The sequence below is a fragment of the Lepidochelys kempii genome, chromosome 2 (assembly GCF_965140265.1).
Source record: "Lepidochelys kempii isolate rLepKem1 chromosome 2, rLepKem1.hap2, whole genome shotgun sequence".
NCBI classification, from domain to species: Eukaryota; Metazoa; Chordata; order Testudines; family Cheloniidae; genus Lepidochelys; species Lepidochelys kempii.
The window spans coordinates 36,349,919-36,365,007 of record NC_133257.1 but is presented as its reverse complement, the minus strand read 5'-3'; the positions used below and the strand labels follow the sequence as shown (position 1 = coordinate 36,365,007).

At 39.7% G+C, this 15,089-nt stretch overlaps 1 protein-coding gene across 49 annotated transcripts in view; it reads left to right on the top strand.

Moving 5' to 3' along the window:
* RIMS2 (regulating synaptic membrane exocytosis 2) overlaps positions 1 to 15,089 on the top strand; it is a 748,357-nt gene that overhangs the window by 524,015 nt on the left and 209,253 nt on the right. For 44 of the 49 annotated variants that reach the window (XM_073330373.1, XM_073330345.1, XM_073330342.1 and 41 more), the window contains one exon: positions 3,141 to 3,257. In XM_073330373.1, coding sequence (XP_073186474.1) covers positions 3,141 to 3,257 — 117 coding nt within the window. The remainder of the gene's footprint in view (positions 1 to 3,140; positions 3,258 to 15,089) is intronic. The other 5 variants (XM_073330341.1, XM_073330364.1, XM_073330380.1 and 2 more) reach the window with 1 other exon arrangement.

Genomic DNA, 15,089 nt, shown 5'->3' with positions numbered 1-15,089 from the left:
CCGGCCATAATGTTAATATTGCCCATTAAATATTGAGTGCACAGTGTCAAATATTCTGAATCAAGTACATGTCTGCATGCTCTTCCATAACAATTCTGCTTCTCTCTCTCTCTTTTGTTTTCCCTTTTGTTCTTTTTTTAGATTAAACTGTTAATTTACTGGTCCTATTATTTATTTAGTTATTTTTTTACTTACTTACGTGCTATTTTCTCAGTAACAACATATTTTTATTAATTATGCACAGGTAACATCACACACATTATCATAATTCATCACATAGAGGTAACTGATGATAGGTTCCTACCTAAAAATCCAGTAAAATAAATAAATACAACCCTTCTATAAATAAAAACCTACTTAGGAAGTAGCTAAATAGAACACACAGAGGGACTTATTCTGATCTCATTTATTTAAATCAAGATTGGATATTTTTCTAAAAGATATGTTCTAGGTCAAGCATAGCTATTGAACTTGAAGCAGGGATTAATACGGGAAAGTCATATGGCCTGTGTTATGTCAGAAGTCAGGTAAGATGATCACAATGGTATCTTCTGGCCTTAAAATCTATGAACATATGACACGATTAGAAAATAATTTAGCAAGATAGGATTTTTTTTTCAGTTTGCCTTTAGTATATCTAGGAAATACCATTTTTTAAAATGTTAAAATAACATTAAGGTGACAGTCTCAAGCACTCAAAACTTAGGAAATGCCAGAATTAAGGTTACCTATACAACCTTCTTCAGTTCCCTTGCATGGCATTAGTATACTGTCTTTAATTATGTGCTGTCATACTATTTGTGCCTTATTCAGTGCACAGGATGAACAGTTAATGAGAAAGAAGACTGCAAGAAGAGAAAGGATGTTTTCTCATGTTTGCGGCCCTGGACTGGGACACAGGAGAGAACTGGGTTCTATTCCTGGCTCTGCCACAGACTTTCTATGTGATGCTGAGTTAGGTTATCATAATTCATACATACCATACCCTGAGAAGAATTCTGCATCACTGCATGTGCGCAGAATTCATGGCCCCACGGATTTCTTTGTTTCCCCGCAGAAAAATGTCTTCTGATGGGGAAGCAAAGGGAAGCTGCAAAAGTGGTCATGTGCCCCTCCCCGGCAGTGCAGGCAGGTCAATTTGGGCACTTGGAGCAGCTGGTAGAGATGTAAATCACCATCGGGAGTGGGGCTGGGCAGTTGTGCAAGTGAGAGAGAGACACTCCATCCCTCTCGCTCACTATTGCAGCACGCTCGGCAGGGAGGGGACAGGGCTTTGGGGTGTTTCTGAGGAGGTAGTTGTGGAGCAGGCTCTGTCCCCTCAGGCAGAGCAGAATGTAACAGCCTGCCTGCTTAGTAAATTGTTTCCATTGTTTTTAGTGAATTTCCCCAGGAGTATAACACAGGTGTAAAAATTTTAAGGCTCCTTTACATTGCCAGAGTGGTGTAAAGGAGCCTTATTGTAAAGGACAGTTTGACCTTATAAATGCTTATGATGTTTTAGGTATTAGAACTGGTCTAAATTTTTGGACTGAAAAAATTTCCTGTCAAAATGGGCTCCATGAACTGTTTGCTACTGACCTTTCTGGAAATGGTCAGTAGCCAATATAAATTATGAGTTTGAGTCCCTAGCCCTCACTTGCTCTTCAGTTGCCTATGATGTAACACTGAGCATATGACTGTATATATTTGTTAACTAATAACTAGATGTAAAGGGTCAATACTAGCTACATTACTATTAGACAGTGGGGGGTTGGGGATTTCCTCCAATGCTCCCTACTCCCATTCTCCATCCATTGTATTGTACTTAGTTTCAATTATTTTTGTAATTTATTTAAATGTGATTATATTGTGTTATTTTGACAAGGAAAATATGCAGAATTTTGCAGAATTGTAAAATATTGTGTGCCAAATTTTTTTGTTTGGCGCAGAATTTTTAATTTTTTGGCACAGAATTTCCCCAGGAGTAATACAAGGAAGCCTTAATTCTGGCACTTCCTAACATTTGAGTGTTTGACTTTATAACCTTATCATTTTGTTAACATAATTTTGTATCCACATATGTATTTACGTGTGCATGAATGCACACATGCGTATGTAACAAAAATATACTTGAATAAATGTTTAATGTATATACAACTTCTATGAAGATTTCTGTCACTGCATACATCATGATTTCATAGTATGGACCATAAATGCCAAGAATATGGAAATACCTTATTATTCTGATAGATCTTGTTTGCATCATTAAAATTATAACACAATTGTAAGATATATATGCATTTCCTTCATTGCATGATAGTCTTTAAATATCTTTCCTAATAAACTCTGTGAACATACAAGTGAAAATATTGTATTTACCTGACAAACTTTGCAGTTGATAGTACTACCTTCCTTTCTTCCTACTACTGATTGCTTTGTTCTATGGTTCTGCAGGCAAAGAGGGGTCATTGAATACCAATGGTTACCAAAGTTTATGTTGAATAAAATATAGGTGAAAGCTTGGCCCCACTGAAGTCAGTGGTAAAACTTCAGTGTAGCCAGGATTTTACCCACTATAATTATTACTTGTTGCTACTGGAATATAGAAAATGTTTGATTAAAATAAATCTTCTTCCTTTAAACTCCTAGATTATGCAAATTATTGTGCTGCTGCTTCATTGCAAAACTGATATCTAGTGATTTGTACAGGTGATAATTTGCTTGGCAGGCTGAATTTTCCCTTAGTAGTCCTCATTTCACTCCATAGTAGATTGCCTCTGCCTAATATGGCAAAACACCAGCCCTGTATTTGATGGACCCTGGAACATTCTAGTTCTCTACAATAATCCCTCAGTTAGAAAGCAGACTTCTGCTACAATGCATCACTCTGTAAGTACAATGGCTCAGATTCCCTCCTGTGCTAAAGTCACAGTATCTGTGGCACGAAGGTGGTGCCTTTTCTCTTTGAAATAATGATAGCCACTACGTCAACAATTCACCATGAGATTTATAATTATGTAACAGTACAAGTATGTGAAAGATAAACCTCTTAAAGCTTTTTTTATAGCTGACATTTTCATTAACAGAACTAATTTTACAAATCAGTATAAGGACATGGTGCACTACTCACCCTAAGACTTTGATGGCTTTTATGTCCTCAGTAGGAATGTGGAACAGGGACCTCGAGGGACTCGATCTACTCCTGCACATTATAATACCATGAACCGAATGGATAGACATCGTGCAATAGATGACCACTACTCCCCAGACAGAGAGAGGTAAAAATCATATAGGAATTAGAAACACCTTTAGTCTACAGTCATCACAAGTGAATTATATCAGTGTGATGTATTAACCCTAAATTCAGGTCACTAAAGTAAACAAAAAACCCAGAGAAACTACATAGCCTCAGAATTCTGTAGATGATGATAACTCTGCTGTTCTTTTTAGTGGTTTAATGTTTAAAATTCACAGTGTGTACAGGGCTGCCTGAACTGCCATCTTGTATCCTCTTCAAAAAAAGAAAGAAAACAAAAAAATCTTTGAGGTGTATGTGTTACACTAGCAGCAAGACTGATTCTCTGTGTATTTGATTTGATTTTGACTATTTCCAATTTTTTTAAACAATGTTTGTTGTTTACTGTGTTTGTAAGGTCTCCAGACTGGTGAATATGTTGAAAAATATGTAGCAGTATTCTTAGTTGATAATTTTCACTGCTGTACGAAAATTACATAAAAGTCCACATTTTGTACTCAGTGTTTGTGCAAAACTCCCATTGGGTAGAGTGGGAGTAGCATGCATATAGCAAAAGTAGAATATGGCACAGTTCTTATCTGTTCTTAACTTTATGAGCCATTTACCCTTAAAATAAACTGCTTTGCCATTCTTTGAGATCAGAATTGGGCCTTGTGTGTTTAGAATGCACATCTCACCATGACAGAAAGGTTTCTGCCGAACAGGGCTTCATAAATCGTGAGCAGAGACATATCAACCTATCTGAATTTTAATGAATTAGAAGTGAGATACAGTTTATAGTTGGCTAGTGTAGCTCATTTTGCTATATTACCTGAGGTATCTTCTGCCTTCAGTTAAAAAAAAAAAAAGGGACGAGGTGCTTGCCACCATGACTTTGGGTCATAAAACAAAAAGAGAAAGCATTTGTCTCCCTTAGTTTTAAAATACTCCTGCACTTGACTACGTTTTGTGCGTCAAGATGGCAATATACCTATCACAATTATACAGGCAATATTGCTAAATACTGTAGAATTTGTTTTTTTTCAGATACCAATGAGCAATACAGATATATTTTCCCATCTTCACTTATCATACATTGTGGGCATTTATGTAGTTGCTGTATGCCAAATTAATATTTTTGCAGATTATTAGTAAAGACGGATTATCTAATAAATGACATCAAAATTACATACATGGCAAACATGGCAGTAGATACTCAGGATGATGTTTCTTAGTTTATGGCACTCTGGAACTTCAGTAGCTGACAGAGTGGCTCATTAGATCTGTAAGGTTGAAGATTAATAATTTTTTTATTTTATGCTTATTTTTATGACTTTCTTGAACTTTCATATGTGGCAACACTTGAAGAATTATTTTTCTTGTTTTTTCCCTCTCCAAAGAAATACTTTATATACTGTTATGTATTTAAAAACAAACCAACCAACCATAAATGTATCCTATCATGTGTCGTTGCAGTATAACCCAAACTTTCAACCATTGAAGTTTCTGTTGTGAAATACTTTCTCTAAAGTATTATTGGCTGTGAACTATTATATAGGGGAAGAAAAAGAATAGTCCAAAACCTTTCACAGTTTATATTCTTTTGCATACCTAGCAGCAGGAATGTGAATGGGAAGGTAATTAAAGAATCAAAACAATAGTATTGAACATATTTCAGATGTTCTCCTTGTCTCCTATCGTCTTTATCTGTTCACACTAAATTCGTGGGGTGAAATCTTGGTTCCACTGAAGTCAGTGGCAAAACTCCCACTGACTTCAGAGGAGCCAGGATTTCATTCCTGGATCTGATTTCTTACTTTCTTGGTATTGCACTACTCCTGCTGGAAATGCTTATTTACTTTTGAATAATATACAACTTTGCCAGATATAGCAGGGAAGTGTCTGTTTCAAAGTTCCTCATAGAATTCATGAGTGTGATCAGCTCCTGACCATGCTGAGTAGTAGGGTAAAGTTCAGAGGAAGGAAAACTGCTATATTTTTGTACAGTTATAACCTTCCTTCTTGCTGCCAAAATTGTCCTGAGTTTGTCTCACATATAACTGTAAATAGCTAAATGCATACTTTGCACTACTATTGTTTTGAAAAAAATATGAATGCGTAGGGCTGCATTTACCTGCATAGATCTGTGGGAATTGTGGTCTGTTTAGGACTGCTTGGGAAATGGGATTAATCTGCATAAGTTTGTCTCCCCACCTCAAGCTACTCTTCATTACCTGGCTAAACTGTGGGAGTGAACACTCTTCCCTCCATGTGGCTTGCTCATTTTCTGGTTCATCTTAGAGTTGAGCTAGCATATCTGACATTAAGGGGCTACACTGCTACTATCAGAGAATCATAGAAGATTAGAGTTGGAAGAGACCTAAGGAGGTCATCTAGTCCAACCCCCTGCTCAAACCAGGACCAACCCCAACTAAACCATCCCAGCCAGGGCATTGTCAAGCCAGGCCTTAAAAACCTCTGAGGATGGAGATTCCGCCACCTCCCTAGGTAACCGATTCCAGTGCTTCACCACCCGCCTAGTGAAATAGTTTTTCCTAATAGCCAACCTAGACTGCCCCAGTGCAATTTGAGACTACTGCTCCTTGTTCTGTCATCTGCCACCTCTGAGCTCCATCCTCTTTGGTACCTCCCTTCAGGTAGCTGAAGGCTGCTATCAAATCCCCCCCTCACTCTTCTTTTCTGCAGATTAAATAAGCCTAGTTCCCTCAGCCTCTCCTCATAAATCATGTGCCCCTAATCATTTTCGTTGCCCTCCGCTGGACTCTCCAATTTGTCCACATCCTTTCTGTCACTGTATAAGACAAGTTGACTTACTGATTGGAAGGAAAACATGAATTGGAATGGCTGAGAGGTTAAAAAAAATCATATGAAATACAATGTATTAAGAACATAAGAACGTCCATACTGTGTCAAACCAATGGTCCATCTAGCCTAGATGCTGGTGCCAGATGCTTCAGTGGGAGTGAAAAGAACAGGGCAATTTATCGAGTGATCCATCCCATGTCATGCAGTCCAGCTTCTAGCAGTCAGAGGTTTAGAGACCCCCAGAGCATGAGATGACCATATATTTTGAAACATAAAAAGTAGGATTTAAGTGGTTCCAAGTAATAGCAGACAGAACAAAGTAAGTTACCAAACAAAATAAAACAAAACATGCAAGTCTAAGCCTAATACATTAAGAAACTGATTATAGATAAAATCTCACCCTCAGAGATGTTCCAATAAGCTTCTTTCACAGACTGGACTCCTTCCTAGTCTGGGTCCAGCAATCAATGGTCTCAAGTTGCAGTGGGGGAGGTTTAGGTTTGATATTAGGAAAAACTTTTTCACTAGGAGAATGGTGAAGCACGGGAATGCATTACCTAGGGAGGTGGTGGAATCTCCTTCCTTCAAAGTTTTTAAGGTCAGGCTTGACAAAGCCCTGGCTGGGATGATTTAGTTGGGGATTGGTCCTGCTTTGAGCAGGAGGTTGGCCTAGATGACCTCCTGAGGTCCTTTCCAACCCTGATATTCTATTATTCTATGATTCTATGAATCACTCACTGCCCCATAGTTACTGTCCTTTGTTAGAGTTTCTTTCAGGCATCTCTTGGGGGTGGAGAGGCCATCTCTTGAGCCAGCTGAAGACAAAATGGAGGGGTTTCCTGGGCCTTTTATATTCTTTCTCTTGTGGACGGAAACCCCTTTGTTCTCCTGTGCAAAATCACAGCAACAAGATGGAGTTTGTAGCCACCTGGGCAAGTCCCATGTCCATGAATGATTCAGCTTTTTGCAGGCCGACACCATTGTTTACATGTTAGTTTGAACGTTCCCAGAAGAGCTCAAATGTGGATTGGCATCTCTCAAAGTCCATTGTCAGTTAAGTGTTTCTTGACTGGGCACTTACTGAGAATAGTCCTTTCTCAAGAAGCTGACCAAATGCTTCACTGAGGCTACTTAGAATCAAACACAAGTACATAGGCAATATTCATAACTTCAAATACAAAAATGATACACACATACAGACAGCATAATCATAACAAGCAAACTACAATCTTTCCATAGATAACCCACTTGACCTCCTCTGTACAAGACCTGGTGCAACCATAGGATTCTGGTTACAACAATGATCTATATAGTCATAGTTCACGTCAAAAACATCGCACCTCCCTTGACACATTTCCACGCCCCCTTTGGGAGGACTGCCCCATAGTTTGAGAACTGATGTTCTAGAGCAGGGGTGGGCAAACTTTTTGGCCCGAGGGCCACACTGGGGTGGCAAAACTGTATGGAGGGCTGGGTAGGGAAGGCTGTGCCTCCCCAGACAGCCTGGCCTCACCCCCTTCCACCCCCCCCACTTCCCGTCCCCTGACTGCCTCCCTCTGAACTCCCGACCCATCCAACCTCCCCTGCGCCTTGTCCCCTAACCGCCCCTTCCCGGGATTCCCCGCCTCTAACTGCCCCCCCGGGACCCCACCCCCATCCACCCCCCCAGCTTCCAGTCCCCTGACCCCTATCCACACCCCCTCCCCCTGACAGGCCCCCCGGGACCCCATGCCTATCCAACGCCCCCTGTTCCCTGTCCCCTGACTGCCACCCCTGGCAGAACCTCCGCCCCATCCAACCGCCCCCTATCCCCTGACTGCCACCTGGGAACCCCCACCCTTTATCCAACCCCAGGCCCTGGCCCCTTACCATGCCGCTCAGAGCAGCATTTCTGGCAGCCGCTCCGCCCGGCCAGAGCTAGACATGCTGCTGCTCTGCTTGGCAGGAGTGTGCTACCCCACTGCCCAGAGCACTGCCCACGTGGCTGCAGGGGAGGGGGGACAGCAGGGGAGGAGCCGGGGGCTGGCTAGCCTTCCCGACTGGGAGCTCAAGAGGCAGGCAGGACTGTCCCATGGGCTGTAGTTTGCGCACTTCTGTTCTAGAGCATATCTTTTAGAAAAACATCCAAATGTAAAGTTAAAAATGGTCAGTGATGGAGAATCCCCCTCAACCTTTGGTAAATTGTTCCAGTGATTAATTACTCTCACCGTTAATAACTTAAGCCTTATTTCCAGTCTGAATTTGTCTAGCTTCCACCTGCAGCCATTGGGTCATGTTGTACCTTTCTCTGCCAGACCGAAGAGCTGATTATTGGTTTTCCATGTAGATACTTATAGACTGTAATCAAGTCACCTCTTTACCTTCTCTTTGTTAAGCTAAATAGATTGAGCTCTTTGAGTCTATCACTATAAATCATGTTTTCTAAACGTTTAGTAATTCTCACCGCTCTTCTCTGAACCATCTTCAATTTATCAACATCCTAACTGAATTGTGGGCACAAGAACAGGACACAATATTCCAGCAGCAAACACATTAGTGCCAAATGCAAATATAAAATAACTTTTCTATTCCTACTCGAGATTCCCCTGTTTATATATCCCAAGATTGCATTAGCTCTTTTGGCTACAGCATCACACTGGGATCCCATGTTTAGCTGCTTATCCAGCATGACCCCCAAATCTTATTCAGAGTAACTGCTTTCCAGGATAGAGTCCCCCATCCTGTAAGTATGGACTACGTTCTTTGTTCCTAAATATATAGTTTTACATTTAGCCATATTAAAATGCATATTTAAAGACTTCACCCAAAATCTACAAAACACCTCTCAAGACCACTTCCCCAGAACTGTCATCTTTCACTTCCTGAATCAGAGGTAAATAAAATATACTTAAGTATGCCTGGTAGAATCTCTCACCTTCTAAAACACTTCCCACATCTCGTTCAATCCAGACTGTAAGTGATGTAGATGAGAGTTCTGAGGACAGAAAACTTCCTAAGAGAATGTAAAATAATATACTCTTTGCTCTATTCCATGAAGCTAAGACAAGAACATCATAGTACTGTGGTTTTCTCCTTGGAGCTGCTGGCAGCCCTAAGGAATATAAGAATGCTTGTGTCATGGATCCACACTGAGAGCTTATGTACAGCTTTTATACAGACTCTCAGAGAGTATACCTCTTTAGTGCAAGGCCTAAAGTGGATCCACTTTTGTAGTGGATCCACTACACCCATGGTGGCAGAACTACCTGCCACTCTGGCCCAAAATGTCCAGGATGCCATCTCTCTCTCTGCTCTGGGAAGCAGAGTTTTTACAACAGTTTTCTGACACCTTAGTCATTTATTTCAAGATCTAGTCATATTATTTTCACATATTTTGCCTCCCTCAGCTGCCAGGTGTTACAAGTAAAACGGTTCTGGTTCCTGATCTTCTATTGTATGTCTGAGGGTAACTCCATTCATATGTTGACAGTTCTTGGTAGTTTGTTCATACTTACCTAGACATGCCTACATGACCAACATCCATCTCTTATTCCTCTGCCCCAAAGAAGAAATTAACCCAATCAGTCCTAGTAGAACACAATACAAAAGTGAGTAGGGAAACCAAGTGATATATATTTTTCATAAAATGCAGTAATTCTGACATTCTTCACTGTTAGTGATACAGAAGGAACATCTTCCTAGCTGACACCACAGACAAGACTCTCTTACCACTTTCAAGTCTAATGATAATGTAAATGTTCCCTGAAAAATTAATACTCAGAACTGAAAAACAAAATACCAACAAAGCACCAAAGAAGACATAGACTTTTTTCTGCCTGGATGTAGTCTGAATCCTTAGCGCTCAACCACTGAAATGTGATTTATTTTATTACAACTTGAACATGAGTCTACAATGTGATGCTGTTGCAAAAAAAGCAAATGCCAGTTTAGGTTGCATTAACAGAGGAATGGCATGCAAGTCACAGGAGGTAATAGTCCACTCTACTTGGGGCTGGTTAGGCCTTAGTTGGAATACTGTGTCCAATTTTGGTCACCACTGTATAAAAAAGATGTAAGAAACTGGAAAGGATCAACGAAAATGATCAAAGGGATGGAATGGAAGCCATATGAGCATAGGCTGAAGGAACTGAGTATGTTTAGTTTGGAAAAGAAAAAATTAAGGGGGGACATGATCATGATCTTCAAATACTTGAAAGGCTGCCATAAGAAAGATGGAGAAAAGTTGTTCTCTCTTGCCACAGAAGGCAAGACAAGAGGCAACGGGTTCAAACTACAGCATAGCAGATTTAAATTAAATCTCAGGAAAAACTTCCTAAGTGTAAGAACAGTAGGACAATGAAACAGACTGAATACGGAGGTTGTGGAAGCTCCTTCACTGTAGGTTTTCAAAAGGAGGCTGGAATTAGGGTGCCTAGATAGCAAGTATGAAAAGTTGGGACAGAGTGTGGGGGGTAATAGGCACCAATATAAGAAAAATAAGATAAGAAAAATCCCCAAATATCAGGACTGCCCCTATAAAATTGGGACATCTGGTCACCATAGGCTGGATAGCCATCTGCTTTGGCTGGTTTAGACACAACAAATCCTGCATCTTGGCAGAGGAATGGACTAGATGATGCTCGTGATCCCTCCTATGGTTCTATGATTCTATGATTAATCCTTTAAAACATTAATTATTATAAAAGGCATGTTTATATATCTTAATTAAAGGCCAATATTCCTTTTTTGATTTACTGAATTTTAATAGACACACTGGCATGTAGTCTTGATGACAGAGTTAAACTATAATTAAATTTGATGACCTTAGTCTCTAAGGTGCCACAAGTACTCCTCATTCTTTTTGCTGATACAGACTAACACGGCTACCACTTTTAAACCTTTAAATATTGTATTCTCCTTAATCTAATACCATGTTTTAATAGTATAAAGCACAACCATCTAATAAATGAACAATGCACAATGAATTTCATTATCCTTCCAAGTTACTATGTACATTTTATTGATCATGTTTTAACAGCAGTTTATTATATGGGTTGGAGAAAGCCAGTAATCTGCTTGACTTCCTCAGAAGGAGGACTGTCAAGATGATGACTGTGATGTGGCAAGTGAGGAAAAAGACATTTTAATTTATGTAATGATGCCCTGAAAAAAATCAGAAACACATTCCGGTGTATCTATCTATTACAAATAGTTAGAAGTTATCAGTGACCGTAAAATTAGAATGCCTAACATTTAATGATAGAGGCAACTAGTAATTACTTTGTAGGAGGAGATAGACTGTGTAATAAACATCCCCACCGCTAAATTGAGAGCATGAACCACTCAGATGTATGCTGTCCATTACCCTGAGAAATCTGCATGTGTGTTTTAGTCTCATCCTCCACTGTAAGTTATTTTAATTGTTAATTTTCTGTTAGGGCCCTGTCCTGCAATTTACTGCACCCAAGCATAGCCCCATTGAAACTCATCACCCTGCACTTTAAGCAGGGAGGGGTTTGTCTGGCTGGCCGGGAGAAGAAGGCAATGCTTTCTGGCTTGGGGGAGGAGGGGAGATGTAAAACTGCTGGAAGAGCAGTCAGCGTGGTGGATGACTCACCACCTAAGAGGGGTTTAAAAAGGTCAGTCTGGGCCTGGCCCCCCCCCCCATCACTTGGAGCAGGCTGGGCAGCACTCACCTTCCCTCCCTAATTAGATCACAAATATTCCAGGTGTTTAGCTATATCTGCTGTGGACATTACGGTAGCCACTGCACTAAGGGGGGCTGGGAAGGAATTTTTCCATTACCACCGTATTGGCCAGGTGCAGTAGGGGATTTTTTGCCTTCCTCGCAGCAGGTTCAGGTGGGCTCTGTTCATGCATAGCATTATGGGTGGTAGGCCATATGTCACAACTCCTTATTTAAGTGTATAGTGGATGTTCAGTGCAGGTAATCCATAAATTAAGGCACAAAAGAACGGAAACATGGCTTGGAAAAGGAATTAAGGAGAGGTGCTTGGTAATTGAACAAGCTGGGGGCAGTTGGGGACTCCTATGATTGGTACAGCAGGGAGCCAACCCCCCATCATTATAGTCCACCTTAACCTCTCCTACAAGGGGGGATGGTCGGTAAGCTCCTGGCAAGGGAATTGCTGGAGGGACCTGGATAAATAGGAGCTGTGGAAGCTCTCCTCCCCCCGAAAATTGGCTGGAATTGGTAAGGTCCTGGCAGTGAATCTGCTGGAGGGACATACATTTTGTACCTGCACTGTACACATTTTATCCACTGGGTTAGTCCCAAACGTCTGTCTAATAATGAAGTTTAAACCCATATCTAATGTCTCCTGTCATTCTTTCAGCATAGCCAGACAATGGTAGGGCTCTGCATGGATGCAGCAATTGTAATTTTCAGGATTGGGGCCTTAGATTCTAAGCTCTTTTGGATGATGACTATGCATTCATATGTGTTTAGAAAGTAGTGAGCACAAAGATCTCATGCATTATTTCAGCTAACCTCATATAGCTGAGGAGCATCTACTTTTTAAAGCTTACGTTGTGGCTGATAGCATATTGTATCCATGTCCTTTATCAGAATGGGAACCTGGCAAATATTTGTGTAAAATATCCTATGGTACTGCAAGGGCCTCCTTCAATGGATGTCTGTCTGATTAATGCCCAATCACTTATTATTAGAAACATAACAAGTGAGAAATACATATATTTAGAAAAAAAAACAGTTCCAAAGGTATTTATTTTTCTGTATTTCTGATCAAATTGGCCTGCCTGTCTAGGGTGGGCTTTTACAATGTTAGTGCACACTATGTTTTTACTGATATGGGAACATGATTTTGAAAATCTGCAAAATCTATTTCATGTCACTTTCTAATGGGATAGTAGCCTGCAGTATACTCCATCTTGATAAAAATAAGATATAATGATGTGGCATTCTCTTGGCAGACAAACCAAGTCCTGTGAGGTGAAAGACAGTTTAGTTTTTATGCAGGCTTAGTCATGAGTCTCTCCTGAGACTTGCAAATCATGCTGCATTGCACTGTATTATATGTAGTAAGTTTGTGATGTGGATTATTGCCTGTTACAAAGTAAGGTAAAACTGCCAAAATGAGATTCCTGAGATGAAAGACTAGTGCCTGATGTATGACTTTGTCCATGCTTCTGAACAGTGTTACTGGAAAAAAAAATCACCTTGATAAGACTGGTACTGAACTGGAAAAATCGAGTTTTATCCACTCTGGCCTTCAGAAATTGAAATAGACATCTGAACAGTTAGTGCTCTGGTCTGAGTGAAAACACAGGCACTCACTGGAAAGATCTTGTAGCAAAAAAGGATAAAGGGATGTTTGCTTAAACTGATTCTGGAGGGCATGACCATATTTAATGCTATTTTTCCTTTTTTTTCCTCAACGTTATCCATAAATCAACCTGACTGTTATGTAACAACAGTTATTGCTGTCTTGCTTATCCTTTATGCCTCTAAAATCAAACCTAGGCATTATTCTGCATTTTTTGTTCTTTTTTCCAGAGAAAAATATTAAAATTCAAAACATGTTCCACAGCAAGTATTTAATTATTCATTGCCAGCCACATCTCTTTTTTCTCTTTTTCTATCTTTATTTTATTCATCTGTGAAGTTGCTGTATGCTGTGAAGTTGCTGTACTCAAACAGTTTTTAAGTATTTTAATTTTTATAAGAGAGTGTAAAACTTTGAAAGTGTAGAATCAGTTAAAGTTACCCTTGCCTATTTATGGTAGAACTAAGGAAGATTTATTAGAAACAAGTTATTCACAAAGTTAATTTCTTTAAATGTTTTTTACTGACCATTTATTCTTCAAATGTGATCATTAGTAATTTGTAAAGGATCTGTGAGCATATTAGACTTCAGGTGTTTACGAGTGTATTTAATACATCACTTCTGTGCATTTTTATACTAGTTTAACCAAATGTTCATAAATACCATTTTTGGTTGTCATGCTGCCATACAATCAAGCCAATTTTTTTTTAGACTTAGCCTGACAGTGTCAACATGTGTTCACCATGGTCATTGTGGCAGCATAACATATTTGTTCATGTTGCTGACTGATCACCCTCCTCCAGTCAAGGAAATTCCAGGACTGTCAGTCTCTCTCTGTGTCACTTTCAAGCCTAGAATGTCTGTTCAGTCAGTCTTTTCTCAAGACTAAACATGCCCATTTTTTAACCTTTCCTCGTAGGTTGGGTTTTCTAAACCTTTTATCACTTTTATTTCTATCCTCTGGACTCTTTCCAACTTGTCCACATCCTTCCTAAAACTTGGCCACCCAGAACTGGACACAGTACTTAACTGAGGACTCACCATTGCTGAGTAGAGTGGGACAGTTACCTCCCTTGTCTAATGTAACACTCCTGTTAGTAAACCCCAGAATGATATTAGCCTTCCTTGTAACCGAGTCACATTGTTGGCTTATTGTCAGTTTGTGATTTACTATAACCCCTGGAGCCTTTTCAGCAGTACAACTGTCTAGGCAGTTATTCCCTCTTTTGTATTTGTGCATGTGATTTTTCCTTCTTAAATACTGTATTTTGCACTTGTCTTTATTGATTTTCATCTTGCTGATTTCAGACAATTCTCCAATATGTCATAACCCATACATAACCTCGAAATGGGGTAAGATGATTACAAGCATCGTGTCTTATTCTTTGTCAGCAATTACTGAAGTCAGGTCTTCAGCATGCGAAAGTACAGTAAAACCTCAGAGTTATGATCACCTTGGAAATGGAGGTTGCTCATAATTAGTAGCAGAAGAAAATGCTACTTTTAACCATCTTAATTTAAATGAAAGAAGCACAAATCTTTTTTGTCAAATCTTTTTTCTTATTTCACTTTTAGTACTGTGTTACCACGATACTGTAGTTTATTTGCTTTTTTATTTTTTGTCTCTGCTGCTGTCCGATTGGATACTTCTGATTCCAAATGAGGTGTGTGGTTGGCTGATCGGTTTGTAACTCAGCTGTTCATAACTCTGAAGTTCTACTGTAAATTATCTTCTCTAAACAGACTATCTGTGAGGATTTTCA